General features: G+C 53.7%; 1 protein-coding gene across 6 annotated transcripts; it reads left to right on the top strand.

Moving 5' to 3' along the window:
- Positions 1 to 1,977: 1,977 nt before the first annotated feature.
- On the top strand, positions 1,978 to 26,311 carry ZBTB17 (zinc finger and BTB domain containing 17). 6 transcript variants are annotated; one of them, XM_090023870.1, is made up of 17 exons: positions 1,978 to 2,086; positions 7,247 to 7,455; positions 10,477 to 10,687; positions 14,159 to 14,365; positions 15,820 to 15,996; positions 16,733 to 16,903; positions 17,086 to 17,199; positions 18,807 to 19,051; positions 19,142 to 19,284; positions 20,485 to 20,785; positions 21,745 to 21,832; positions 22,907 to 23,023; positions 23,556 to 23,676; positions 24,417 to 24,547; positions 24,667 to 24,882; positions 25,070 to 25,159; positions 25,879 to 26,311. In XM_090023870.1, exons 4-17 carry the CDS (start codon positions 14,161 to 14,163, stop codon positions 26,160 to 26,162), a joined length of 2,403 nt encoding a protein of 800 aa, XP_089879996.1. In that variant the 5' UTR covers positions 1,978 to 2,086; positions 7,247 to 7,455; positions 10,477 to 10,687; positions 14,159 to 14,160; the 3' UTR covers positions 26,163 to 26,311. The 6 variants fall into 6 exon arrangements, with proteins under 6 accessions (XP_089879996.1, XP_089879997.1, XP_089879993.1 ...); XM_090023871.1 differs by lacking the exon at positions 10,477 to 10,687 and having other exon boundaries at positions 7,247 to 7,392; XM_090023867.1 differs by lacking the exon at positions 10,477 to 10,687.
- Positions 26,312 to 27,864: the final 1,553 nt, after the last annotated feature.

Genomic DNA, 27,864 nt, shown 5'->3' with positions numbered 1-27,864 from the left:
GAGGTGGTCAACACCTTGAGGGCCAGTGGCGTTAACAGTCCAGGTAATGAGATCAGTTGGCTTCTCAAGGCCTTTTGTTGACGGCTACTCTGAAGTCAGGGATGGAAGGTCCTGGGGGGCACAACCATGGACTTTTATATGTTTCTGGAATAAATGAATCGGTGTTTGTTCATCGTTTTACGCAGGAGCGGTCCCATCTGGCCAAGGTGAGTCTGCATTGACTGCCTGGTTTATCTCAATCGATCCAGTCAATCCATTCTTTACATCTCTTCCCCTTTCCCTCCTATAGGCGAACAGGCTAAATTCCCGCTAAGGCGGGTTACTGGGACCATGTCCAACATGACGGCTGCTATCCCTTGCAGGATAAGAGGTCTTTGGGTGTCTCTCGGTGGGACTGAACAGCACCTACCAACCTCTAAGCAAACACGTGCCATCAGAAGGGATTTGCTTTGAACTTGTTCCATCTTGAAACCTCTGGTTCTGCAGGCAGACCTAAGACACCAAGTACCAGCAAGGTTTCCATCCTGCAAACACCGACCCAGGTGATTGCTCCCATGTGAAACACTGGGGTTCAACACAAAACCAAGAAGCCGCACAACAAAGACTTCTGGCAGGGCCTGGGGTGCCAGCGGCTAATTACAGACAACAGGGGTCATTTAAAATGTCTCTTTTGCCCTTGATGTGGATTTGAGGTTTACAGGGCACAGACCCAGCAGGAAGAGAGGAGCAGTTCTGCTCCTGGATGTATCTTTTTTTCTTTCAACCCCAAACAACATCCAAATAAACCCTGTGTTTAGTGTTGGCAGAAGGAAGCATGTTTCTTACCCAAACACATAGGATAAGCTGGCGTGCTACACAGTTGTGCCAACTACGTTTCCCTGCTGTTCCTCTTTCCGTGGCACAGGGGAGGTGTATGCATGTGTTCAAAGAACACGTGTGTCTCAGGACGGCACGTGCCACGTGGCACGTTTGGACACTTGTTTCCAAATCTCTCTCCTGATAGCAAAAACGCTGCATGGGACCCGGGACAGATCCCTCTGCCATCACATCTCAGGTTTTATTCCAAGTCTCATAGATATTTGCTGTTTGCCCACAAAGCCCCAGCTGCTGGAAGCACGTGAGGATCAGAGACGTCCTTCCACTGGGTTTCTAGCTCTTTTTGATGCATGGGAAAGTGCAAGGAGGTGATCTAAAAGCACCGAAAAGGCCTGGAATTCAAAAGGGAAAGCAAAGGAAACCAGGGTTATCTTTATTTTTTTCAGATCACGTGGTTTTTTAAGGCCAGCTCATTTTGAGATCTGTCTTGTGATTTCTGAGGGCTTGAGGCTGGGGACCCTGACGTCCGCTACGCTCCACAGTGACGCCGAGGTGGGAGGTATAGGTACGACCCCCAGCGACACACGTGCGTCCTGGAACATCTCTGAAGGAATCGGTCTAGAGGGTACAACCCAGCCCTGCTTCATGTCCTGAAATGGCAAACTGAGCCTCCCAGGTGACAGTGTGTGGTGGGGAGGGGCGGAGGGGGGCAACTTGTGGCACGGGCAGCCTCTGTCTGCAGCACACCGCCAAACAGGGCAGGGAGCAGAAAGCAGAGCAGCAAATAGGGCAAGGAACACATGAGAGGGACAAGAAAGCAAAGAGCAGATAGGGCAAGGAACAGGTGACGGAGCAGACGGCAGGCCAGTGTATAGGGCAAGGAGAACAGGGCAGGGAGCAGAAAGCAGAGCAACAGCTGGGGCAGGGAGTAGAAGGCAGTGGCCCGGGAGTGCAGAGCAGGGAGCAGAAAGCAGAGCAGCAGCTACCGCAAGGGCCACGTGACAGGGAGCAGAAGGCAGAGCAGTAGACACACGTGCCCGCCCTGCCCCTAGTGGCATGACCGCAGGCCCATGCAGCAGGCACCCCCCGCGCATGCGCACTCCCGGCCCGACCGCAGCCCCGGCCTCCCTCGGCGGCGGCCGCGCATGCGCCGGAAGCCCGCTGAGACGCCGCTTCCGCCCGTGCCCAAGATGGCGGCGCCCTTTGTCTGGTCCGTGTCCCTCTGAGCCCTGCGGGCTGCGATGTGACCCCCGCGGGGCCGGGATGGCAGGTAGCCGGGGGCAGGGGTCGCCTCGTTGTGGGGGGTGATTCACCGTGTGGGGGAGGGTGGTAAATGTCCGGGGGGGTGATTGCCCATGGGGGGTGATTGCCCATGGGGGGGATTTGCGGGGGGGGGGGCGGTAACCACCCGTGGAAGGGGTCTAGGAGGGGTAGCTGCCCGTGGAGGGGGTGATTCCCCGTGGGGGGGGCGGTAACTACCCCGGGGAGGAGGGGCTGCAGCTAATGCTGGCCTTGGCCCCGGGCTCGAACCCGCTCTGCCCAGCCCTGCCCCTCCCCCCTCTGATGCCCCTCGGGGGTGGGGCACCGTCTGACCCCAGCCCCGGTGCACCCGCGTGCTCCCTTCCCCGCCCCTCTCCGCCTCTGGGCATGGGGCCTTCCCCGGGCCCCCTCCAGCCCCCGAACCGGCCTTTTGGGCTCCCACGATGGCACGGAGCCGCGTTCCCGCGGCCCCCCCGGGGCCCTGGGGCATCTGCTGGGCTGTGACCGGTGGACAATCACGGTGACGCGCTGGTGGATCTGCGCCCGACCCCTCTGCCCTCGCTCCTCCGCGGCCCGGTTTCGTTCCCAGCTCTGCTGAGGTTTGCTGCCGGCCCTGAGGGCCTCGGTGGCCGGCGGGAATCAGCGCGTCCCTTCTGCCGAGTTTCTGGCTTGTCTCGACGCACCAGGAACGTGTCGGGACATCCTGTAAAGTGGCATTTCTCACCCTGTGGCTCATGGCGAGAATACCTGGCGGGTCGTGAGCAAACTTCCAAAATGATTCTCCTTTAAAGGAGAAAAACGTGGGTTTTCCCACGTGCTCCAGCCTGCAAAGGGCTGCTTGGGACCCCCCCCCCATGCCCCTCAAGCGGAGGGGCGCTGGGTTGGGACTGCCCATCGATGTTTACAAATGGGTCCTGGTACAGAACCCGAACCCTGGTACAAAAAAAGGTTGAGAACCACTGATCTAAAAGCAACTCCCTAAGCAAAGCAGAGGTACCCCAGGTTATATATATGTGTATATATCTATTTATATATGTATATTTTTTTGTATCGTGTGTCATTTTAAGTACGTTTGTGTTAGTGCAGCACCTGGGTGCTGGAGGGGCGTTTTGTAGAAATAAATAGATCGTACTGTTGTGTTGGTGACGCATCTGAGCCTATCTGCGTGTGTTTTATGAGTAAAGCTCGGTGTTACAGAAGTTTGTGTCAGCTTAGTTTGATGGATGGTGCCGCGCAGTTGACAGCAGAGTGGAATCCGTAAAGCGTGTTTCTTTGCAAATCTCCGTGGGCCCGAATTGTGACTTTCCCTAATGTTGCTGGGGGTCTTTCCAGTGCCTGACACGTCAGCTCCTCAGCTGTGTCTGTAGGAGGAATCGAAGGCTAATTGCAGCCGGTTCGCTGAACGTAGCGTTCTGGAAGCTCCCACGGTAAGGAGCATTTCTTACTGTGACACAGAAATAGCAGCTCCTCAGTACCTCTGAAGTTGGGATGCGTCTGAGCTGCTTACGGGTCTTGTCAGAGAGGTGATGCTTGTGAGAGCAGGGTGAGAATAAAGCAGCTTCCAGGGCTTTTCTAGTGCTGCCTTTGCTAGCCAGGAGCGGCACTTTGGTGTCCCACAGTCAGGCAAGCCCTTTGATTCCTACGACGTTTTATGGCCGGGAATTATCAGTGTGTAACCACTTGTAGGTTGTATGCTGGGCACTTTCACTGCCAGCGTGTCGCATGTTAATCACGTGGGAGTGGATCCCCGTGGCAGGGCTTGAAAACTGTCAGATATCTACTACCCCGAGTATGAAACCTTAGCAGCTAGAGCCTGATATGAGAAACGGGAGTGAGACATCTCAGCATGTGAGATAACCTTGGGGGTGTCTGAGCCCTCGTCTTCCTGATTCCCCAGGCTGCAAAAGCCCACTCAAGCCAGAGCTTTTGCCCAGACCCTGCTTTAGGGTGCAAACACACAGCAGAAGTGTCTTCTCAGTGGCTGGGATTTGTGCAGGGAGAAGACGGTGCACCTTTGCAGGTCTTTGTTCGTTAGATCCTTTCCCACCAATAGGTTCATTGCCTGTCACGGTTCATCACTTAACGTGACATGTTACGTGCGTTGAGGTAGAACATGAAAAACATGGCTTCATTTTCACTGCTGACCAAAGAATACTGTTTTCTTGTCACATCTCTGCAACATGCCCCTCAAAATAGTAGCTGCTTGGGGCTGGGGATCACTGTAGACCACTCAGGAAAAACATCTGCTGTGTCAGTGCACGGTGATGAGCCAAAAGAGCCAAGCCTGTCGGGATGCATAAGGGGTACGGTAGAGAGTACGGGCAGCTCTCGAACTTGCAACACGATCGGTTCCCTAAAACAGTGTCTTAAGTCAAAACATTGCAACTCAGAACTGATTTTCGCCTAGGAAACAATGCTATAAATGGGGGATTGGTTCCTGAACCAAGGCCCGATACCCCGTTTTTACCAAAAATAACCCAGAATTTTGTACTCAGAGAATTATAGATGAGTAATATAGTTACATTAATGTATTTATATTGTAAATAGCAATCATATTGATTTGGAAGGACTTCTTTGAGGTGACTTTGCTGGACTTTTTGAAGGGTTCTTGGCTAGATTTTTCTTGGAGTCCTGGCTGCAGGGTTTTCTGGAGTCTTGTTGGCTTTCTTAAAGTAAGCGTCCAAGGAAGTTTGGACAGACGTTCTCCAGGGAGATGGGTGACAGCGACTTGTTCGCTGGCGTGGCGTCACGTCGGATCAAGTGTTGTAAAGTTGAAACAGGGTGTCCATTTATACATGTTGTAAGTGCGAAACGTAACTCAAAATGTTGTAAGTCAGGGACTGCCTGTACTAAAACGATGATGATGCAGTGATGCAAATTAATGGCATGTTCTAACCTTGAAAGCTGAGTTCAGTACACATTGCCTTCAATTTTTGCCAGTTTTTTTGATAGGCATGTAGGGACCAGTGGCAGAATTAGTTGGAAGCAGGGAAAGATTTCTGTCTGCAGAGACTGCCAAGATTAGGATCTGTCTGGAAAGATTAGGATCCTTCTGGGGCATGGAGTTGGTGCACTAAAAGGGAAGATGACCATAAACAGAAAGTAAATTGTCTGTGGCTTTGTATCCTTTCAGGACCCGAGCCAGCAGGAGTTCAGTGACATTGAAAAACAACACATTTAAAAGTGATATAAGGAAACTTTTTACATGCTGTGTGTCAGCTTGTGGAACTCATTGTCACTGGACTACATCAAAGCCAAAATCTTAACACATTTTAAACAGGTTAAACATGTGCATGGATAACATTATCCTCTTTGGTTATGTGTGAGCTGATAAAATAAGAGAGGGTGGATATAAAACCTTGTGCTTCAAGATAGCGAAGCCAGTCTTACGTTACTGAGGATTAGAAAGAAATGTCTGTTAGCAAGCTGTTCTGTAGTTGTCCATTATGGAGACTGTGCTTTCCTCTGAAGTATGCCGTACTAGCCAGACTGCGAGATCAGATTGGCATGACCATCCTAATCTAATTCCTAATTTCGATTACTAAATTTGAAAAAATGAAGGTTGTGGTCCCTTGAAAATTGTTAACATTTAACTATGAAGCATAAATTCAGGGCTGAAGCACTCCAAAAAGTGTGTCATTTGTCTGCCACGTAACCTCGCTAACAAGGATCGCCACTCGGATGTGCATGTGATCCTGCAGTCCCACTGTTGCTGTGCCATCACTACAGAAGGTGTCTCATGCTAAGCTTTCCATCACTGTGATTGATACGGCAATAAAAAAATCCTGACAGCAATGTCAGGAAGAGATTGAGAGGGAGAACAACACGGGTATGTTGTAGAGAGGGTACAGCTCAAAGCACTGTCACTCTAGTAGCTTGGCTTCATTCTTAAGTGTGAGTTACCTCGCTCTTTATTTTCGCCTGGATACCACTTTGATGGGCACAGCTAAGAACCAGAGTAGAAGAGACAGTGAGATCTGTACATCCAGATGAGCTCACTTGTCCTTGGTAGGTAATGGGTTGATTTGGGAATAATGGTTTTATATTTTGCTGTTACAATAATCATAGAAAAGTAGAGCTGGAAGGGACCTCCAAAGGTCGCACCTAGTCTAACCCCTGCCTGTACAAACTGCCCTGTACAAACGCATTGTCTAACCTATTAGCAGACTCGACTTCATGTCTCTCTGAAGCCAGGCACGGTGTCACCTTGGAGACTAACTGGTTCAGCGAGGCATGAGCTTTCATAGATGAGCCTGTTTCGTCAGATGCTAAGAATGGACTTCTGAAGGGCAGCGTTTTATTGAGTTTATTGCAGATGGCCAAGCCTTCTGATTCTGACCTCAGTGGGAGAGGAGATGTCCAGAGCGACTTGGAAGTGCGTAGTTCTGTGGCCTCTCTCTCATCTATGGCCCTTATTACCATGCTGTTTGAGCGCTTTCCAATGCTTAATGTACTATCCTCACGACACTGCTCAGAAGCTGAGTAATGCTTTCACCTCCCTCGTACAGACGGGAAAACCGAACTGGAGAAGCTAAGTGACTTGCACAAGGTCACCCAGTGAGTCTGTGGCAAAACATGCTGTTGAGCCCAAGCCATTCACCACCGGGCCATTAGCATGTTTTTACTGTTTATTCCTATTTATTCTTTAAAGCTGCATCATAGAAATAGAGCATCCAGTTCACTGAGACCAAACAGCATGTTATTAGACTGGAAGTGATCTGCTTAAGTAAGCCACTGCTCTGAGCTTGAGTAGCCTGGTAAAAATATTGCTGTTCACCAGTGCGGCATCAACTGTATCTGGCTGCTGTTCCAACAGCCTCACATTCGTTATAGTGTCTGAATGACAAAATAAAGTAAAAAATTGTAAAAGATCAGTTGACCAAACCAAAGCAGTTGTATTACTCTAGTCTTGTCACTAGCTATTCTGGACATCCGCCTTTCAAGTCAGGTGTGACGAACCCCACCAGGAGAAAGGCATGGGCATTAGTCACCTTCTTGTACCTAACAGTAATGATGTATCCAGCCTTTCCCAGAGCTGTTATTTTTCCCCTTTTTGTGTAATTTTAAACTAAACCCATCTTTTAGCCTTGTCAATAATCCACAACGGCACTGCATATCTGCAAGTCATCACCTTTGAATATAAAGCCATGCTAAAATTGGTTTTTTCTAGTAACTCTGGACCCTCTGATAAGCCTGGCTGATGAATAGAGCAATTGTTCCGTAGGAAGTAAACCCTGATGAGAAGGTCTCCTTGACATTCAAGAGGGCAGCATGGTCCAAAGCAGAAGATCCAGGACTGCGAACTGAGAGACTGGGGTACTGCTCTTATCTCTGCCACTGACTCTGGGATTTGGGGGATGTTTGTTCATGGAAAAAAAGGTAAAAATATTTACAAACTTGCAAGTACATTGATGTAATTCTTGAAGTGTGGACCAGTAACCTGATTTCAGTTTAGTAATAGTCAGTTCCCACTGGACTGTGAGTAATTTTAGCAAGCAGGTTTCTGTTTTGTTGTCTGATCATGGCTTCTAAGAAGATCTCTCCCCCTTTGACAGAGATGGAGACTAAGAGGTGCCTTTTGCTTGGCCAAACACGAAATTCTAATTTAAGTGCGGCATGCATGTCACCCTAACCTGGAACTAATAAAATCCTACATACGCAGACTGCATAATAGTGCGGTCTAAGCCACCTGATGCTTGGAAAAACAAACACTGTGGAAAATCTTTACAACTTTTATTTTTCTTGATGAGCAGAACTGCTTCTTGTATTACTTTATTTTATAACGCTGAGATACCTTCATAACCCAGAGTCCAATTGCACAGGGCTTATGGTTCACATGCAAAATAGCTTCTAACATTTATTTACCATGAGCTTCCACCATCTAAAACTACCGTAATTTTGAAGTCCCATCTCTGAGCACGAGAGCTGGAAGCTGTTGCTTATTTCTGTGCGTGGAAAGGGATTCTCTCTTTTTTTCCAGTGGTAAAATCTCCCATTTCAAATCTTCAAATAGGCTCAGAACATGTTGGGCATTCAGCCTATTGCTGGTCTTGCACTCAGCATTGCTTGTGCTGGCCGTGGGTCAGCATAATTTTGAAAGGGAGCAGGGTGTCAGTAAAGGAAACTTGCCCACATTTCAGAGAGAAGATGGAAACATCTTGGTGGAAAGCTAATTTTAAAGAGATGTGGTGTCCACTGGAGGGACTGAAATACTCCAGTGCTTCCAAGGAAGGGGTGGTGGTGGTCATAGCGCAGGGAGGCCAGGAGGAGCCATAAGCATGGCTTGTTACAGGTATTTACAGGTATTTTATCCAGCTTATTACAGGGCTGCCTTCATGCTTCATGTCATCTTGGAAACTTTTGGAGGATCAGCTAAATTGGGCAAAGCCAATGCATTGCTGGTGTTTAGGAGCAGAGAGAGAAGATCCAGGACATGAAGAAATCAAATTGCAGCTGAAGAAGTGCAAATGAGGTGCAGACAAGGGCTGTCATTTAAGTGCATTGCACTCTGCCAAATCCAGGTCTGAGATGGTCGGATTCAGGGGTCTTGAGAGCCAAAAGGAAACGAATGCTGTAATGGGGCTTTGTGGGATTCATTGCTTCAGAATAAAATAGCACGTGCTTTAACTTCAGCTCTGTGACTTCACAGTTTCTGGTGGAAATTTCCATCCTTTGTAATGAGAATGCCAGATTGATGGGAGTGGAGGAATATTTACCTCTATAGTCACGGCAGGTTGAAGTGCAGAAAGCTAGCTCATGACAAAAAGGAGATAGCGTCCAGCAAAGAGAGAGTTTTCTCTAAAGAAGTAACAAAAGGAGCTGTGACTGAAATGAACCCACACGTTGCCTGTTGTGCAAGTGTAAGTATGTGGCTGTATTACCTGGGGGAATATAACAGCCTGGAAGGATATTGGAGAACATGGGTTTTTTTATGAGTCCAAGCAGCGTGTGCTAGAAAGGTCTTGGTGCAATATGTCAGGGGTGGGAGCTCAGATCAGACTTGCTCTTGGGATATGTGGCAAGCTAGAAAAGGGAAGGCAGCAGCCCTTTCTTCATACAGGATCACCAGGTCCTCGGGCTTTTTGGAGACTTTGTTCTGTTAAGGCTGTAACCTCAACACCGCCCTGGCAAAGGCAGAGTGGCAGGGGGATCCCTCCTGATCTCTCCTGCAGTGCAGGCAGCCCCATGAAGCTGAATAGGCTGCGTTGAACCACTGAATTAGTCACAGCGACTCCCATTTCAGATTTAAGCTAACTTTGTACCCTTTGTCACAGGGCCGGGGAATGCTGGATACAAGCAGCCTGAGCGAAAAAGGTGGAAGTTATTTCTAAACCATTCATTGCCAAGTGTCATTACAGGAATATGTGCCATCGGAGGAGGGATGGTGTAGTGGTTAAACCCCAGAGCCAGATCTTCCAGCGTGGATCCTGCCCAGGGTCACAAGTCACTTGAGATCCCGGCGCGTCGCCACGTGTAAAGCTGAGACCTCTTCAGGGCCATTTACCACGGGCAGAAAGTTTTTGAGAGGCAGAGATAAACGGTTCTCGTGTTTAGCAGCAGTGTGCTGGTGATATTATTACCAGGAGCAAAACCTCTTGTGTCAGCTCTGTTCAGAAGGGCTTAACCAAGTGTTTGAAGGGAAAAGCATCTCCGAATACAGAAGGCGGCTTGAAAGAGTGCATGGGTGGAAAGCCAAAAGCCTTCCCTTTTTGCTGCTCAAGTTTATCGGTCTGGATTAGTGCCTTCAGCCCATGCTACTTGATCCTCTGATGGCTGCACACAAGCCACAGAAACTCTCTTGATTTCTCCTGGCAGGAGAAAACCGAGGTTCGCATCAGTGTGTCACAGCTTAATGCTAAGGGGAGGGCTCTTCCACTGGCCGAGCCTCGTGGATCACAGCCTGCCGGAGGAACTTGTTGTCTTCTCTCTAATTATAACCCATCTGACTTCCCCTGCTCATTATCGCTCTTGAGCTTCATTGATACTGTAACCTTAATAAATACTTGAAAGTCCTGCAGCAAATTGCTACTGTGGGGTGTGTGAATTTTTGAAAAGGTTACATCGCAGCGCTGGAAAGGAAGGCTCCAAGGAGATCACAAGAATCACATCAGCTCGGCGGTGAGGCACAGCAGATGCATGTTAAATACAGCAGTGTTTAACCGAAGCTCTTTAAAGCCAGCCAGGTGCTGTCACAGCATACACATACCCTGATCTCTCTGGGTCCAATTATTGCTTGATAACCTAGCGCTCGGCGGAGCCCCAATCCGCTCCATTGCAGGTTCCCAAAATGTAGTCATCTTCCCCTTCAGTACTGCAGCCCGGCCCCTGAACACCAGTGTAGGGAGGAACCGGTCCCTCACTAATGAGGCCATCTCCTTTTCTTTCTCTATATGTTTCCAGGTGCTGCTGGCTCTGGCCTCGGTGCATTTTTTGAGCCCTAGATGGCCAGTCTCAGCTTATTCGGGCAGGCTCTGTCAGCTGTACTCGGTGCCTGCCGCCTCTAGCCTGCCCGAGCGGCAGGTTGCACGCTAGGATCACGGGCACGGAAAAGCCAAAGGACACGAGGGGCATTTGTGCAGCAGAAAGACGCGTCTCTCCGCGCCTGAGTGCCGTGAGTAAATTAAATGGAGCCTGCCCGGACAGCTCGGAGAGATTTTTGCATTAAAGCTTAGGCTTGCATTTTGGGTTAGAAGCTGAGCCCAGAGCTGCTGAACTCACCAAAAGGGAAAGCTTCCACCTCTTGCTTTCCTGTCTGCCCCGGGCACCCCGCCAACCTGGTGCCATGGAAACCAGTGAATATGTGATCATGTGCGAGAGAGCAGATCGCCTCCTACCTACATTCGGGGCTGCTCGTCCTACGTCTGAGTCATTTCAGGATGAGAGGCTATTGCTGCGGGCTGTCCCCGTGTGTAGCACGCTGCCCGGGTCATGTATTACCTGTCTGCATCCACCAACATGTCTGTAGCTGCCCACCACATCTCTTCAAGCCCACAGAGAGTCCAACAGCTCCCTGTGTATCAGCCTCTCTAGCTGTCGGAGGGTAGGTGCCGGGCACACCGCTCAGCCGGGGACTCGAGAGCAGCCTGGGATGCTGAGAGCCTGGGAAGTGACCGTCTCGCTCGGGGAAAGCGCTGCGCAGACGACAGCTTTCTGTGCTGCTTGGTGCATGCGTCGCTGCCAGATCCCCCCGGCCGCTCTGATGTCTTTCTGTGACTCCAAGACCCGTTGGGGAGCAAGAGAGAAAGGAAGTTGCAGGGAAGCGGGAAGCGATCTGCGCTCCTCGGGGTTCTGGTTCCTTGTGGTGTTGCTTCATGGCTGCTTTATATAGCAGTCTCACTCTGCCGCGCCCCAGTCTCAAAAGCGTGTCCTGGCTAAAAGCCGCCGACCACTTCTCAGCCTCGCTGTCCCTGTTTCTTTTGTCTCTTTTTGGAATAAGCGGGTTTTACGAGTCCAAGGGTATGTCTTTATCACAGCTGACAGTGCTGAGGGGTGTTGCAGTGAAAGTCTACCCGCTCCTGCCAGTTCCCAGCAAATGCATGCCCAAAAAATGCCAGGTCGCTGCCTTTTGAGTGGCACTGGTTGTGTGCCAGGGTGAGGTACCAGGACTTGGCACAACGGAGCAGGAGGGGGTTTTCACAGAGATGCTCTGGGGCACTGCTCAGGGTGGTGTAGACAGCCCCCGTCTTGCACTCGAAAAATGAACTGACTTCTCTTAGCATCTTTGTCCTACCCCGTGTTGCCCGCAGCTTTGTCAGCTGAGATCTCTGGCTGAGGACAGCGGCCACTTGCAGTATCGTTAGGGCTAAGCGGGTGCGACTCTTCTTAACTCATCTCGGGGCCTCTCTCCCTGAGTCTTCCCATGCGCTTCGCTCACCGCAGAGCAGTTTTCTGAACTGGGCCTAAAATGATCTGATTTGGGGGCTGGGCCCAGAGGGGAAGATTTTTTTGCAAAACAATTCAATTTGTTCGAGCTGTTTTTTTGAATTTGGAAATAAGACACTTTCCCCAAGCGGTCTGCTCACATGTTCTTCATTCGGGTCCCTCTGGGTAGGAGCTAAGAAGGACAGCGTTGGTTCTTCTAGGGACGTTGTTCCGACCTGATCCTCTTTATTAAAGCCACCAACGCACCCTACAGACCGATCCCCACGTACCTTAACTGCGTGTTGAATGTTACCGGTGTCTTTCCTTCTGAATTTTTATCATTCCACAAGATTTGTCTAATTTGCTTCTGTGAGTTTTGGTTGGAAAACCTTGAATTTCCTACCTCTCTTCCCGGCTTTTATGAACAAAGGCTTGAGTACGAATGCAAAGTCTTTGATTTATTCACTGTTAAGCATGCATATGTGCCTGATGCTTTTCCTCGCTCATTTGAACCCATGAACTGAGCCTGTGTAGGAATGCAGTTTGCTGCTGTGGGAGTGATTCGCAAACAGGATTATGACTTCAGGGGGTGAACAGACGATGTGAGCAGCGGAGCTCAGGAGAGCAAGTGTCTCTCCCTCCCCTACAAATATCCTTCCTTTCGGAAAAAGCATAGAGTGACTCCTAGGGTGTTTTTTTTCACAGCTTTCCTGAAAGGGTCAGCATATGCTTCTTCAGTTTGCTAAGGGGTAGGAGTAACAGGAAAGGGATAGAGCATTGCACGCAGAAGCATATCCTACAGTGTAATTCTCCAACTCCAGAAGCACAGGCCAGGTCCTTTGGAGGCTTTCTTTTTGTCCAACCTGTGTAAGTTTTAAGGCCAGTCCATCCATCACGGTCAGCCCCATGCACTCAAGTGGCTTTTATGTTGGCTCTGCCATGCGGCTGCAAGATGGAAGCTGAAACCTGGTGATGCACATCGATTACAGCACTCAGCTGTACTTAGCCAAGGCAGAGTTTTCCCCTTTGCATTTGCCTCTGCTAAAAACACCTCTCGCTGCAAGAATTGCTTCTGCAAGTTATTTAAAGACAAGCCACGTACTCCAACACCAACCTCCCTGCCCCCACCCTTGGGCTGCTTGGGATATTGCTAGGTGTTCATCTGCTCTGTAGCATAATGATCAGCTCGGGTGACTGCTCCTTAAAGCTTATCTGCTGCGTGAGGCAGCTTGGTTGGGCTAGCTGAAACCCTCTTGAGTTTGGGACTGCATGCAAGGAGACGGAGGATTCCCTGTGCCACCTGCTCAGTAGCTGTGGGCCTTGATGCTGTTTCTCCTGCTCCGTTCTGGACCCAAAGAAAGGGTTTTAGCACCAGAGGCCATGAGATTTCGGGGGCTAGATTCACAGAAGTGCGGAGAGCCTCCCACTGCAACCAGAGTCAATTGGAGCTGTGCTGCAAGACCTCTATAAAGTACTGTAAAAACATGGAACATTTTTGGGGGGGGGGTGGAAATCAGTCCCTGGACTTTACAAATTGAACCATTAGAGCGCACTTGAGAGTTTTGTCCAGTCATTGGAAAACGATCTCTGTGCGCCCCAGAACCGCAGGCATACAGCAACAGAGCGGCACTGCCTTTTTTCAACGAAAATGTCATAGGAGTGCCCAGGATTTCATATTCAGTATACGGGGGTGGACTACAGAAAGCCGAGCACCACACGTTGAATCAGGAGCAAATATAATTGCCACCCTTGTGCTCAGGCCCACAGGGTCCTGTGATTAATGACTGCAAGCATGGGGCCTGAAATAATTTCTCATGGGCAACCTTAAATCAGGTCCTTCCTAACTCCTGAGTGCATGATTTGGAAAAGGCAGGGTTCTTCTAACGCAGTTTTTAGATGCAGCCATAGAGACTTGGAGGGAGGAGACGAAGTGCATGCAGTTATGTAGGCTACCTGGCTGCACAGCATGATGGGTGTGAATTATTTACAAGGATTTTTTTCCTTAAGGTATAGATCAGTATTACAGTCCCTTGGATCTTCTGAGTGTTTCCTAACAACCACCTCCTCCCCTTGCGGTGGTTGGGCATTGGCAGTGCCCTCATACCCCTGCTTTACTTGTGCCACGTTAGGGTGTTTGTGAATGCACTTTGCTATCTGCTCCCCCCTCTTTGCAGAGTCCTAGGTCTGGCCGTGCCCACATGGCTTTGCTTTCTCTCCTCAGCTATGGATTTCCCCCATCACAGCAAGCAGGTCCTGGAGCAACTAAATCAGCAGAGGCAGCTGGGCCTGCTGTGCGACTGCACCTTCGTGGTGGACGGCATTGACTTCAAGGCTCACAAGGCGGTGCTGGCAGCCTGCAGCGAGTACTTCAGGATGCTCTTTGTGGATCAGAAGGACGTGGTGCACCTGGACATCAGCAACGCAGCAGGTAGGTGGGGAAAAGCCAGGGCTGCAGCTGAGCAACAGGCTGCATTCTCAACCAGTGTAAATCTATATAGCCCCATGGATGTCAGTGGAGCTGGGCCATTTTATAGCAGCTTAGAGTCTGGTTTAAAATGTTCCTTAGAGCCTAGAGAACAGTGAGGCCAAAATGGAGATTGTGACAGCTCTCCTGAACCTATGGACAGGCTGGCTTGAGCCTGAAGACCTTCCAGTATCGGAGAGCACCAGCTCCAATGATGGCATGAGCATCCTGCAGCAGGACAATCAAGCCTTGTTACATTCTTCTACAAATAGATAGAGATGGTCTTATACTCTGAAGTATGGGGCTTTTCTCTCTCCCACAGCTGTTTGTGTCCACAGCCCTGACCCCAGATAGCCCAGTTATCCATATAAACATCTCCTCCCTCTGGGAACATGGAGTGGGTGATGAGAATGCCGCTCATTGCATCTGAAAGTTAACAGCATTAGCAGAACAGGGCATTAATCACTGCACTCTTCTTCTGGTGTTTACCTGGAAGTGGTGGAAAGAATTTACTAGTATGGGCAGCAGCCCCTGCCCCAAAGAGCATCCAGACAAGACACACAAGTTGGGAGGAAGGAGGAGCCCTCATGCCTGTCTTACAGATGGGAACTGATGGCACAGGGAGATGAAATAATGGCTTAGGGTTGCACATGGGGTCTGTACTGGTGTTACATACTGAACCCCTTCTCCCCACACCCAGTCTAGTGGTTTTTGTCAGGTTCAAATCAAGGCATTGGTTTTAACCAGAAGACCCTAAGTGGCCTGACTGCCTTCTCCCTCACCCCCCATCGCGATTCCTAAGGGCAGCCAAGCACCACTCCTGCAAGCACCTTGGTGATGGTGCGTGGGAAGTCATTCTCAGCAGCTGCTCCTCAGCTCTGGAAATCCTTCTCTCGTGAGGCCACCAGAGCCTGGGCCTGGACACCATTCAGAAGGACTGTAGGACCCTTCTGTTTGGGCAGGCGCTGAACAACCAAAGCAAGGCCAAGATGTTGTGTCATGGGCCTCTCCTTGGCTTGAGGATTTTATTTTTTGCTAGTTGCCCTTTTAAGTTGCTCCGTTTCTCTGGCTGTAAGCAGCTGTGACCTTTGCTGGCATACATCACATGAATAAAGAAAGAAGTAATACATGATTATTCATTCGTCCTGGCTAAATCCCACAGCACGCTCATGTCAGCCTGCAAAAATTATGCATCTCCTCATTGCTAGATTAGTAGGAAGAAGAAGTAGTTCAAGCGGCGGGTTGTTGTTTGTTGCTCTCACCTAGAAATGAAGTGTGGGAGAAGTCTTTGAGTGATTTCTGTGTACGTGGGGTTAAAGGATGCAGCCACTAAGATGCTGGCCTCTTAACCTGCTCTGTCAGTGGCCACTCATCTTGGCCCTGGGGGCGGTTTTGCCCCCGGCTCTCTCTTTCCTCAGGCCTCGGCCAGGTCCTGGAGTTCATGTACACGGCGAAGCTGAGCCTCAGCCCTGAGAACGTAGAAGATGTGCTCGCAGTTGCAGGCTTCCTCCAGATGCAGGAAATCGTCAATGCTTGCAACGCCTTGAAGTCTCTCACCGTGCCAGCAGAAAGCCAAGAGCCTCCTGCCGTGACAGGTGTGAAGACTCCACGCACCTCCCCGCTTCCCGCTGGGTCTCTCCTGACTTCAGCTTGTTGCCAAAAGGGCCCTTCAGCAGGAGGAGGAGAGACTAAATACTCATCCGTCTTCATCCTGATGTTTTCCTTGCTGTTCTAATACAAAGTCCCGTAGATGACCAGTGCTCAGGCAGTCAGTAAAGACCCCTCCCTCCCTCCCAAGGGAAGGGTGAGAGAAAGGAAGAGGGCACTGAACTCTGCCCTGTTACAGTGACTAGGTTGTTCCCAGGCTGTGCACGTGGACACTAGCACCACAGGTCTGTAGCACGTGGAACGTCAGCTGTGGCTGAAGGGGGCTGCCCTGCCAGCCTGCCCAGGTCAGTGGTGTGAGGATTTGGTGCAGGCCAAGCCCTGCTGAGGCCAGGTCAGTCTGAGAGAGGTCCAGGTACCCTGGCTTGGTCTGGGCTAGATGTACTCCCTCTAGCTATCCCTGCCCAGGTGGAGCTTGGGTTTATACGTCTGTCCAATCCTTGTGTATGGCACCAGCGGGTCACTTTACTACTGAATAACTCTTGTGCCCTTTCTTTTCTCACTGTGATTATTTGCTTATAGGACTTGAAGGCAGTTTGTGCTGCAGGTTACTATAGGCTGTGCTACCCAGTTGCTCTGTGTCCTGGGTGGACTGTGTTAGAGAACAAGCCGCCATGTAACTATACGTATAAAGAGTGGTTTGCCTGGCTGTGCTTCTTTTGGTAGGGGATGAAAAAACAGCTGGGGAAGGGAAAGCAGCAGCAGAGCTGCTGGGCAACCTTGACCGTGCCACGCAAGTTGCATCTGACAGACAAGGGAAAGTGAAAACAGCAGAGGCTGCAACGGAGGCGAAGGAGGAGACTGAGAACAGCAGCAGCAAAGCGACCAGCAGAACAGGTCAGCACTGGGAAGCTTCGCGGCTCCAGGCGTCCACTTGCATTCCCTCCTGCTGTGTATTCACCTGCGCACTCCCTTTCCCTCAAAACCATCCTGAGAAACTCAAGTCTGATGGCCGTGTTCCCACAGCCTGCCCCAAACATGAAGGTGAATGATTCAGACTTTCTCTTCGTTGTTTCCAGGTGTAGAGGATCCCATGAGAGATGAGATCCCCAGTCACCTGCCACTGGAGGACACGAAGCCGAGCAACATCAGCCCAGCTGCCAGGGGCTGCTCTTCCCAAGGATCGGAGCAAGGTGCAGATCTGCATCGGGCACAGGGTGGTGGGTCATGGTTTTGGAGCTTCACCTCTTAGGCCCTGTTTCTTGCCCACTACCTTCCTCAGCCCAGGGAGATGGATCAGGCTGGAAGTTTCCTGGTCGCCTTCACAGGGAATAGGCTGGAGCGCTGTGCCACAGGAGGTGAAATCCAGCAGGGAGAGGGATTCCTCTATGCAGCCAGCCAGGCTGGTGCCCCGCACAGCGGATCCCTGCAGCCTGGGCCATCTTGGGCTGAGCCGCAGCTTGGGTTTGCAGTTGGGAGGGCTTCATTTTCATAGTGCAGGACCTTGCATTTGCAAGCCCAGGACCTGGATGGTAGCAGAGGGGCACCATGTTTGAAAGGGGGGAATATCCTCAGTGTGTGTGTACTCAGGGAACCTAGGTCCCCAGGGTACTAATGAGGAGGAAACATGGTCCTTCACCTTACTGCTGCTGGACAGCTTTCGTGAAACCCCAGGCATCGTTAGACGTTGCAGAGCTGCGTTCCAGTCGGAGCCGGAGGTGCTCAGAGAAGCTGTGTTGGTTCTAGATAAGTTATCAGTCTGTTCAAGCTCTTGCAGGTCTCTCTTGTTCTTTGCAGCACATTAGGTCTGGATTTAAGTGGCTCTGTTCCCTTAGTCCCTTTTCCTTCCCTTTCCCTCCTGGGCATAAACACACACCAGAAGGGCACAGAGGGCTCACGTGAGTTCCTGCTTGTTTTTACTTTGGTAGAAGCTGGCTGAGTCAGAAGCCCCAAATTCCTGTACGCTGGTTTTAGAGCAACACCAGTGCTCCCATCTTCCTCAAGTGCAGTGATTTCGGCACAAGGGGGCAGTTAGGAGTCGTGCATGGCCGTATAAGTTGCATTTTTGCAAGTCTCACAAGTGTTGCCCAAAGAATAATGGCACTTGTGTCTGTAGAAGGACATCCCACGGGCGGCAGCATCTCAGGCTTCCACATGTTATCCTGTCCAGTGTCCCAACCCTGACCTAACAGTATCATGTTTGCTTGGTCCATGGGTGCGTGGGAGCTCTGCTCCAGGCTGCCACAAGTGCATTAGCTGGTGGTGACCTAAAAGCTCTCGTAGACTGAGAGCAAGACTTCACCTGTCCTCAGACTCTACCGCATAGGGCCATCACACAGCTGTCAGCCTGCAGAGCCTTTCGGTCCCTTCCAAATGTAGATGTGCAGAAGTGACCTCTATCCCATCATCGATCCCTTAGGGTAAACTACACGTGGAATAACATCATGTGGTGTCAGCTGAAAAATTTCCACCAGAACCTTTGGCAGGAAATAGGCGTCGACTAAACAGAGGTTGTCAAAGTTTGTGCGTTTTCATCCAGCACAACAGCCAAAGCCCCAAATGTTTTGATTCCAGAAGAACGCCGCAGCACCGTGGATGCACCGTAGTTCAGGGCCCTTGTGTTCCCCTTCTTTTCCACGAGGAGGGGGGTCCTTTCATTCCCTTGACCTTTTGCTCCTCACTCTTGTCTCCTCAGCGTATAAGCTTGTTTTATGCACAGTTTGAAATGCTGCAGTAGGATTTTTGTCTCCCACCTCGCCTTCTAGATTTCAGCAGCCCTCTGTGTCTTAAATCTCTGCAGAAATGGAAGTGGAGCTGGAGGGGAAGGAGGAAGAGGACGAGACGACAGGAGAGGAAGAGGAGGAAGCCAGAATCCCAGAGGATGAGCTATCGAGGTTAGCAAATGGAGACAACCCGGAGGATAACGAATCCGGGGGCACAGACTCTGGACTGGAGAATTCGGGGGAAGCCAGGCTGCTGCGATCAGGCACCTACAGCGACAGAACAGAGTCGAAAGCATACGGTTCGGTCACACACAAGTGTGAGGTAAGGCAACTCGGGGAGCAGCTCCCCGCTCCATTCCTTGGTCGCGCGGGGCACCGTACACACTGCTCTGTTCTGCGCGTCTGTTCGCAGGACTGCGGCAAGGAGTTCACACACACTGGCAACTTCAAACGGCACATCCGCATCCACACGGGGGAAAAGCCCTTCTCCTGCAGGGAGTGTAACAAAGCGTTCTCGGACCCGGCCGCCTGCAAAGCCCACGAGAAGACACACAGGTACGGGAGGCCCTCTTGTGAACCGGGTGCTGGGGAGGGATACAGGGAGCCTAGCAGGCAGAATGAAGGGCACTTCACCCCAGGTGTAATATTCACAGTGATGCACCATGCACATCTCTTATTCTCTTGTCATGCCCTTCCTTGTCTCCATGCTGCCTTCCCCCATCCTCCTGCACGAGTCCCCTGATGCAGCAGAAGCCCATAAAGCAGCCAGAGCAAGAAGCTGACCAGGGAAAACAAATGGGGTTTCTCTCGGTATGAAGTTCAGCTGCTGTCCACCACAGCACTGTGCCCTCTCTTCTGGGCTGGCAGTCCTGTGGCCGTGGCCCTGTGCTCTCGCAGTTGCGTGGCTGGCACAGCCCGTCTGCAGATGATCCAAAACTACAGCTTTCACCGTTTAGAGTAAACGGTAGATTTGCACCAGGAGCTGACAGGGAATAGGCAGTGTCATCTTCCTGAGTCTGCAGGCAGCTTGGAAGAATAAATGAGAGGTGTGAATGGCCCCTTTGGTCCCAGTGGGACTTTGATTTTGCAGTGTAATGATACAGCCTGAAATGTCAGCCCTGCTGAGTGATTCTTTTCCTGCTTATTACTGAAGCAGAAGCATGCAGCCGGTAGGCTTTTTCCTGTGATCCCAGACTCTCTCATACCAAAAGATCCTAACCATTCCCTGCCCAGCTGCAAACCTCTCTATCTTCCCCACACCCTGGCAGTGCCCATGGTCTCATTTGCTCTGTCGATCCTGGAACCTGCCACATAGGAAACTTTAGTGCTTGGTTAGCTCTGATATCCAGGTACCAAGTACAGGGGCTGCCCTACAGGGCACTGTCACCTTTAAAGCCTTCCTGTCCTCAGTAGACGTGAAGCTATGGCAGAGGATCCAGGTGCCATTTCGTGGGCCGTAGCCCTGGTTCACTGCAAGGGACGTGGGGCCCTGACTGGAGAACTCTGCCCCGTTCTCCTTCTCACGGTTCTGCCGTGTCCTTTGCTCAACGTCTCGCTGTTCAGCCCGGCTCCCCTCTGCACCACGTACCTGTGATGGCTCCCAAGAGGAAGGCAGCGTTGCAGCTCTGCATGCTCAGACTGTGGGCAATCCCAAGACCTCCTCGGGGAGAAGGGTGGGCTAGCTCTCCTCCAGCCCTGAGCGTGTCAGCCTGGCTGCCCCCAGGGTCCCTCACCCCCGCCCCATCCCTCTTGTAGCCCTCTGAAGCCCTACGGCTGTGAAGAGTGTGGGAAAAGTTACCGCCTCATCAGCCTGCTGAACCTGCACAAGAAGCGGCACACGGGGGAGGCCAAGTACCGGTGCGATGACTGTGGGAAGCTCTTCACTACTTCGGGCAACCTCAAACGGCACCAGCTGGTGCACAGCGGCGAGAAGCCCTACCAGTGCGACTACTGCGGGCGCTCCTTCTCCGACCCCACCTCCAAGATGCGCCACCTGGAGACCCACGACACCGACAAGGAGCACAAGTGCCCACACTGTGACAAAAAGTTTAATCAGGTGTGTGTGTGGGGTGGGGTCTGTGCTCAGCCCTCGGGGCTCCTCGGGCACTCTGCTGTGACCTGGAGGGCTGCACCCAGCCCCCAGGGAGGATAGACGCCCCTCTCCAGTCCTTGCTGTCCCAAAATGTGCTTGGCTGCTTGCGGCAGAAGCAGGCTTGAGCTCTGGGCATTGACTCTGCCTGGACTGCACTCCCTTTCAGGGTTGCTTCCCGGCCCGTGGAGAGAGGGCTTCAGGAGGCTACATGTCAGACCGCCCGGTGCCATGGGTGCTGGCTGGCATGACCTAGGCTGTGCTGGGCTCTAAGCCGCGTGTGTCTGTCCTCCCCCCGCCCCGGCTGGCAGGGGCTGGAGGGAAGTTTATCACCAGGGTGTCACAGTCCTTTTCAGGAGAAACAGATCAGCACAGCTAGACAAGATCACACTGTTACCCTCCAAATAGGCCTTGACTGAAGGCTTCCTCAGGCTCCTCCCGCTCTCCCATCCCCTTGGTATCTGAACACTTAAATGCTTAATGCTGTTAGAGGCTTCTCTATCCCCGTTGTAGAGATGGGAAAGCTGAGGGCCAGGGAGGGGAAGCTCATTTGCCTACGGTGTCCAACCAAGATGGTGACGGAGCCAAGGATAATTTGAGGGTTTCCTGACTGGCCTCTGAGCTCTTTGATCCTGCTGCCTCAGCAGTGCGGAAGCAGGTGATGAGCAGGGGGACAGAATTCAACCCGCCCCATCCCCGTACCCCCGTCAGCCGCTGCTCCAGCATTTGGGAAGCTTTGGTCCTGCCACTGTAACCCCTGCTGGCGAGCGCATGCGAGCAGATGCCCCATCTCTGCTGCCCTGACACATTTGTTACTGGCGCTGTGCCCCCCATGTGCATGGGGCACAGTGGGCAGGGTCCGACACAGCGTGCCTCCACTCCAGAGGCCCAGCCAGGCTGAAGGGACCTGTCTTGTCTGCCGGCAGGTGGGAAACTTGAAGGCGCACTTGAAGATTCACATTGCCGATGGCCCCTTGAAGTGCCGCGAGTGCGGCAAGCAGTTCACCACGTCAGGTATCCCCGGGCGGGAGGCGGTAGGGATGGATGCAGCTGTGGGGGAGAGCAGCTCCAGCGTCTCCTGGGTTTTGCAGACAGCATCACCCCGAGCAGAGGCAACAGATCAGCAGGCCCAACCTTGGATGAGGCCTCAGTGTGTAGGTCAAGACCAGACCAGAACTGCTTTGGTGCATGCCAAGTGCTCAGTGTGGACACGGCATCCCTGGGCCCCAGGGCTTGTGAGCGTTCCCTGTTGGGACAGGCAGTGCCATGTGCGGTGAACAGTTCTGCAGGAGGAGTTGTGGGGGCACTGCTGCAAGTCATACTGGTGTTATTGGCAGGTACCCCCTTGTCCTCAGGTGGCAGAGGCGTAGCTGGTGCCCTCTTCCATATCGCGGGCCCGGCTCTTCAAGAGCCACGAGCCCAGCCCCGACAAGCCACAAGATGCATTGTCCTGAGACTCTTCTGAGTTTTTAAGCCAAATCTGAGGGTTTTCATATACGCCCTCTGGCATCCGAGCTCTCCAGCTGCGAGGTTTTCCGCGGGATCCTGGAGGCTTCAGGCCTTTGCTTTAAGCAGCAGAGGAGATTCCCATTGCATGACCTGACTCTGAGAGCTGAGCTCGAAGGAGGATACCAAATATGGCCAGGCTCAAGCTAGCAGCATGGGAGCTGGCAGCCCAGCCCGTTCGATCAGAGCACTGCAGGGACATTAAATGCAAAACACTCTGGCTGTCTTGGCGTGTCCAAAGCCAAATGCCGAGGGCTTGCAGCCTGTGGCACGTTGCAGTCCAAGCAGAGCGGCTTTCCCCCGCATCGCTGTTGGCTGGCGTGCAGCCGTCTCTCCTGGCTCTGCTTCCTGCTGGACGGCACGCGGCTCCCGTTGCACTAGCGAGCGCTGCTCGTGCTCTACCAGGGTAGGGCCCCAGCGCAGTCCACAGTGCTAGGCCAAGACGCACACAGGTGCAGAGACAGACGCACATGACCCCAGTTGTCTTTCCTGCCTAGTGCAGGGGGGCTGGACCTGATGATCTTGCAAGCTCCCTTCCAGCCCCTTCCAATCTATGAATCCCTCTTGTCTGGCTTCTCCAAGGGAACCTGAAGAGGCACCTGCGCATCCACAGTGGTGAGAAGCCCTACGTGTGCGTGCATTGCCAGAGGCAGTTTGCCGACCCTGGGGCCCTGCAGCGACACGTCCGCATTCACACAGGTAGGCTGGGCTGGCCGTGCCTGACATGGGGCACGAGCTGATGCACACCCTTCATGGAGATGGACTCGCTGTATCCCACCATGTTCCCCCGGGGTGTCCTCCTGCTGCCCATCACCAGAGCCTGTGGTCACCCTCCATGTAGGAGCAGGAGGTTCTGCCTTTGGGGCACAGCAGTACCTTGGTGAGCAGCCCGGTAACACCCATTTGCACATCTTGGCTTCGCTGTCAGGCCAGTGGTACAAGCGTGTTACAGCATGTTGATGGTAGATCAAGGAGCAGTGCTGTTGAGTCCTCCCCATCGAGCGCCTGAGCGGCCACATGGTCCTGTCTATAACACTTCTGCCTATCCCAGTGTCTACTCCCCCACTGCCCCACTCACTCGTGCCCGTCCCTTTTACCACCACTCCTGTCTGACAGGCGGGACCACGAGTTGGTCTCTGAGGCATCTGTGCTGGTTGCCCCCCTTCTTCCATCCCGGAGGGTGATGCTTGCGGCTGCCCTGCCCTGACTGTCCTGCCCCTTTCACCCCCAGGCGAGAAGCCCTGCCAGTGCCTGATCTGCGGGAAGGCCTTCACTCAAGCGAGCTCGCTCATCGCTCACGTGCGTCAGCACACGGGGGAGAAGCCGTACGTGTGTGAGCGCTGCGGCAAGAGGTGAGGACCCCTCGGAGAGGCCTCCGGCCTCGGCCCAGCTGATAGGAGCGTGGCTCGGCTCTGGCCCCACACCACCCTCCACCCCCCGTTCCCACTTCAGTCCTGTCTTGCAGCTCCACATGGGCACCTGGTCCTGGCACCAAAGGGTTTGAAGGGATGGTTGAGTTAAGGAGGAGGTGGGGGCTGGACGACACCGGCCTGGCCCAGGACATCCGTAGGAGCTTGTCACTGAAAAGCCTCCTGCCTCGTGGGGTGACAAAACGTCTCTGCCCATCCCATGCTGAAGGGGTTCACTGCTGCCTGTCTCAGGAAGTGTGCAAACAAAGGGGCTCTGACCCTTGCTGGCTGGCAGCTGGTCTTCTGCCCAGCCCTCGTGGCGTGGCTCCAGGTCTCAAATCAGTGAGGTGTGCAGGCTGTCAGCCCTCAGGCCCAGCGAAGCGGCTGTGTGGGGGCCGTTAGCTCCATCATCCCCTCGTAGATCGTCCTAGGCTCAGCCCAGGACCCTGCTCAGAAACCTGGGCAGAGGGAGGTGGTGAGTTTCCTTCTGTTCCTGGGGCTCTGTAGCAAGCCCAGGGCTGCAGGACAAGATGTTTGTCCATGAACAGGCCGGAGGGCTCAAGCCCCGAGCTCTCCCCGGCCATGGGGAGGGCCCAGGGGATGCCGCGTTCTGCCCTCCGGGCCCAGCGACAGCCCAGCTCCTGCCGCCCCCTGTGAGGCCCCCCCCGGCTCGTCTCCCCCAGGTTCGTGCAGTCCAGCCAGCTGGCCAACCACATCCGGCACCACGACAACATCCGGCCGCACAAGTGCACCGTGTGCAACAAGGCCTTTGTCAACGTGGGGGACCTCTCCAAGCACATCATCATCCACACCGGTGCGTCCTGCCGGCCCTCCACCAGCTCCGTGGCCCTCGCCCGGGGCTGCCCCCCGCCCCGCGCCCCCAGGGGCACGTCGTCTCCAAGCTAACTCTGACGGGGGCTTTGTTCCAAGCAGGGGAGAAGCCGTTCCTCTGTGACAAGTGCGGCCGAGGCTTCAACCGCGTGGACAACCTGCGCTCCCACGTCAAAACCGTGCACCAGGGCAAGGCCGGCATGAAGCTGCTGGAGACGGAGGAGGGCGACGAGGTCAACATTGTCACGGTGGCCTCGGATGATATGGTCACTTTAGCCACAGAGGCACTGGCCGCCACAGCGGTCACGCAGCTGACGGGTGAGTCGGGGAGGTGTCTCATCGGGGCGCTGTGGTGTTGGGGTGGCTGTGCTTAGCTTGTCCTGGGGTGTTGGGGGATGGGGCCTGCTGTGGCATGGCCCGGGCTGTGTTGGGCTGGGGTGAAGCACTGGGGACTGGAGCTGGGAGAGCGAGCTCAGTCTTGTTTACTTTCCCCCCCAAACCGCAGTGGTCCCTGTGGCAGCCGCTGTGACGGCAGATGAGACTGAAGCACTTAAAGCAGAGATAACGAAGGCGGTGAAGCAGGTGCAGGAGGCAGGTGAGGCTTCGTGTGGAGGCCAAGGGGCGTGGGCTCCGTGGGGACCTTCACACAACCGGGAGACCCTGTGCTAAGGGAACAAACCCCTCGAGCTCCTTCCACCTCCTGCCCAGCTGCTGGGACATGGGAGCCAGTGCCTCTGAAGGGGTTTCGCCCCATCAGGTTTGGGGCTCGCTGTGCGGCGAGGGCCTTCGGGAAGCGGTTGAGCACGCAGGGTAGATGCAGGACGTCTCCAGCTGCGCTGTCCATCAGCCAGATCCTAGTGAGGCTGCAGGCCCCGCGTGCTTGTGACACAGGTGAAATCAGGTGCTTGCACTGCCCGCAGGGCTGTCCCTGCCTGGGACTTTGCCAAGGGGCCTTGTGGCTGGGGTGAGCTCGCTGGGTGCTGGGGCTCTCCAGGCATCCAGTCTGCCCCACAGGGCTGTTCCCGGGAGCAGTGGTTCTCAGCCTCGTTAGGCTTGCGGCCCCCTCGGAAAACGTCGCCTCTTGGCTTTCACTTGTGTTACTGACTGGGAAGATGTTAGACCCGTGACAGAGCGCTCAGAAAGCCCCTGTGCATTTTGTGGGAGGCCTCTGGGTTTACCTGGTGGCACCGCAGAGCTTGCAGCCGCCCAGCACGATGCCTCTGTCATCTGGGCCCCCCCCCCCCCCCACCCCGAGCACCAGTGTGGGCACAGATGGGGCCACGGCTGAGCCACTCTGCCCCTATGTCGTTGCAGACCCCAACACCCAGATCCTCTACGCCTGCGACTCGTGCGGGGAGAAGTTCCTGGACGCCAACAGCCTGGCACAGCACGTGCGCATGCACACGGCGCAGGCCCTGGTCATGTTCCAGGCCGACACGGACTTCTACCAGCAGTACGGCGCTGCCGCCACCTGGCAAGCCGAGCAGGTGATCCAGTCCGGGGAGCTGCTCTTCCGCGCCCGGGACGGGGCCGAGGTGCAGGCGCCCTTGGCCGAGGCGCCACCACCCGCCACCGAGGGCCAGGACCCGCCCGAGTGACTGGGTGCCGCACGGGGGAGCCCCTGGCTCGCTTCGGCTTCGCCAGCCGGTTATTTAAATGAAACGATGTACAAATGTATTTCTGTAAGGAGCCCCCCCTGCCCCACCAGGCTCAGACCTAGATTAAATAAATCCCCTTATTTTCTAAACCCTATTGAACCCCCGAACCTTGCCCCACCATCCTGCTTCCCATCCATCAGGTATGTCCTACCTACTGGGCAATCTGTGAAGCCCTCGACGCTCCGATTCAGCTGCTTTGTGGCCCAGCCAAGTGGGTGATTGCCAGGGCAGTGCCTGTTAAAGCAAGAGCAGCGAGGTTTGGCAGTTGCATCTCGGTGGTAGAAGAGCTCCCGCCGGCCTGTCGCAGTGAGGGCCTGTGGGCAGCTTCTGCCGGCGCCTGCCGTGTCCCTGTCTGCAGCCCCCCAAGCTCTTTCGGCATCGTGCCTCCATCCCCGCTGAGGAAGGGCCCTGACCAGTCAGGGGGAACAGACCTCCAGTAGTGTGTGGAACGGGCTGCAGGCACAGAGCTCATGGCCCGTGGACCACAGACGTGGCTGTTGGCTGAGCCTGTCAGCATCCTTCGGATGTACTGCAGCTCCCGGTGGCTGTCAGTCCTCGTTGCAGGGGTCTTGCACTCTGCTGGGACCGGGGGCCCCAGTATGGCAGCAGCTGCCGGTCCCTGGCGTCCACTCACTTGTCGGCAGGGTCAGACCCACGGTCCACTGAGCCAGGTCCTGTCTCAGGGGCTGCTATAGCAGGACAGCACAGACCTGGGTAGCTACAGAGGGAGCCATCCCCTTCCTGGCTCCACTGCTACTGAGTTAGAAGCACCAGGAGAAACATGGGCTGGAAACCGGGTTCCCATGGGCTGGTGGGCCCGAGAGACAGCTGTGCAGCTTGGCAAAGGGATATGACTAGGGACGGCAGCGTGGCTGTGGCAGAGCTGGAGAGAAAACCAGCTGGTCCTGGCTGCACTGGGAGGCTGAGTGCTGGGGGCCTGGCTCCAGCCCCACACCAAAAGGGGCTGGATCAGGACCATTCCCCCCACCCCTAACACCCCTCCCAAGACCCCTTAATGAAGCTGGGTTAGGGGGTGCCCCCCACAGAATCTGGCTGGATTATGGGTTAATCCCTGCCAGCAGTGGGGCTGGTTATGGGGATGACCTCCCCCCAACACACAGTTTAATGTGGGTGGATTAACTCCCATCCCCCTTCCAAAAAACCCTTAACATTACAGGGTACCTCACAAAAAGTGTCTGGATTCTAGGTCCCCTCCCCCAGATGTGGCTATTTTGGGGGAGGGGGCATTCCCCCCACATGGCTGGATTTATGGGGTGCTTACCCCTGCAACACTGGCCCTGGCCCCCCCAACCCTCATTAATGCAGGTAGATATGGGGTTCCCCCATGTGGCTGGTTGAGAGTCACCCCCAAGCTTGCTGGAGTGGGGGCGACCCATCCCCCCGGCTCTTAAGGTGGCTGCATTATGGCGTGCCCACCTCGTGTCTGCGTTATAGCACCACCGTTCCCCCACAGCGGCTGCTTTAAGGGAGGGTAACCCCTGCACCAGCATGGCTGAATTATAGGGGTGTTGATCGGGGGAGAGGCGTGGCTCTCCTTTTAATGTGGCTGGATAAGCCCCCTCCCCCCCCCTTTAATATGGCTGGATTTTGGGGATCCCCCCATGTGGCTAGATTGTGGGAC

This window comes from Crocodylus siamensis, chromosome 12, assembly GCF_052110815.1.
Source record: "Crocodylus siamensis isolate JL-2025a chromosome 12, ASM5211081v1, whole genome shotgun sequence".
Lineage (NCBI taxonomy): Eukaryota > Metazoa > Chordata > Crocodylia > Crocodylidae > Crocodylus > Crocodylus siamensis.
The sequence above is the reverse complement of the archived record's forward strand: the minus strand, read 5'-3'. Positions and strand labels throughout refer to the sequence as shown.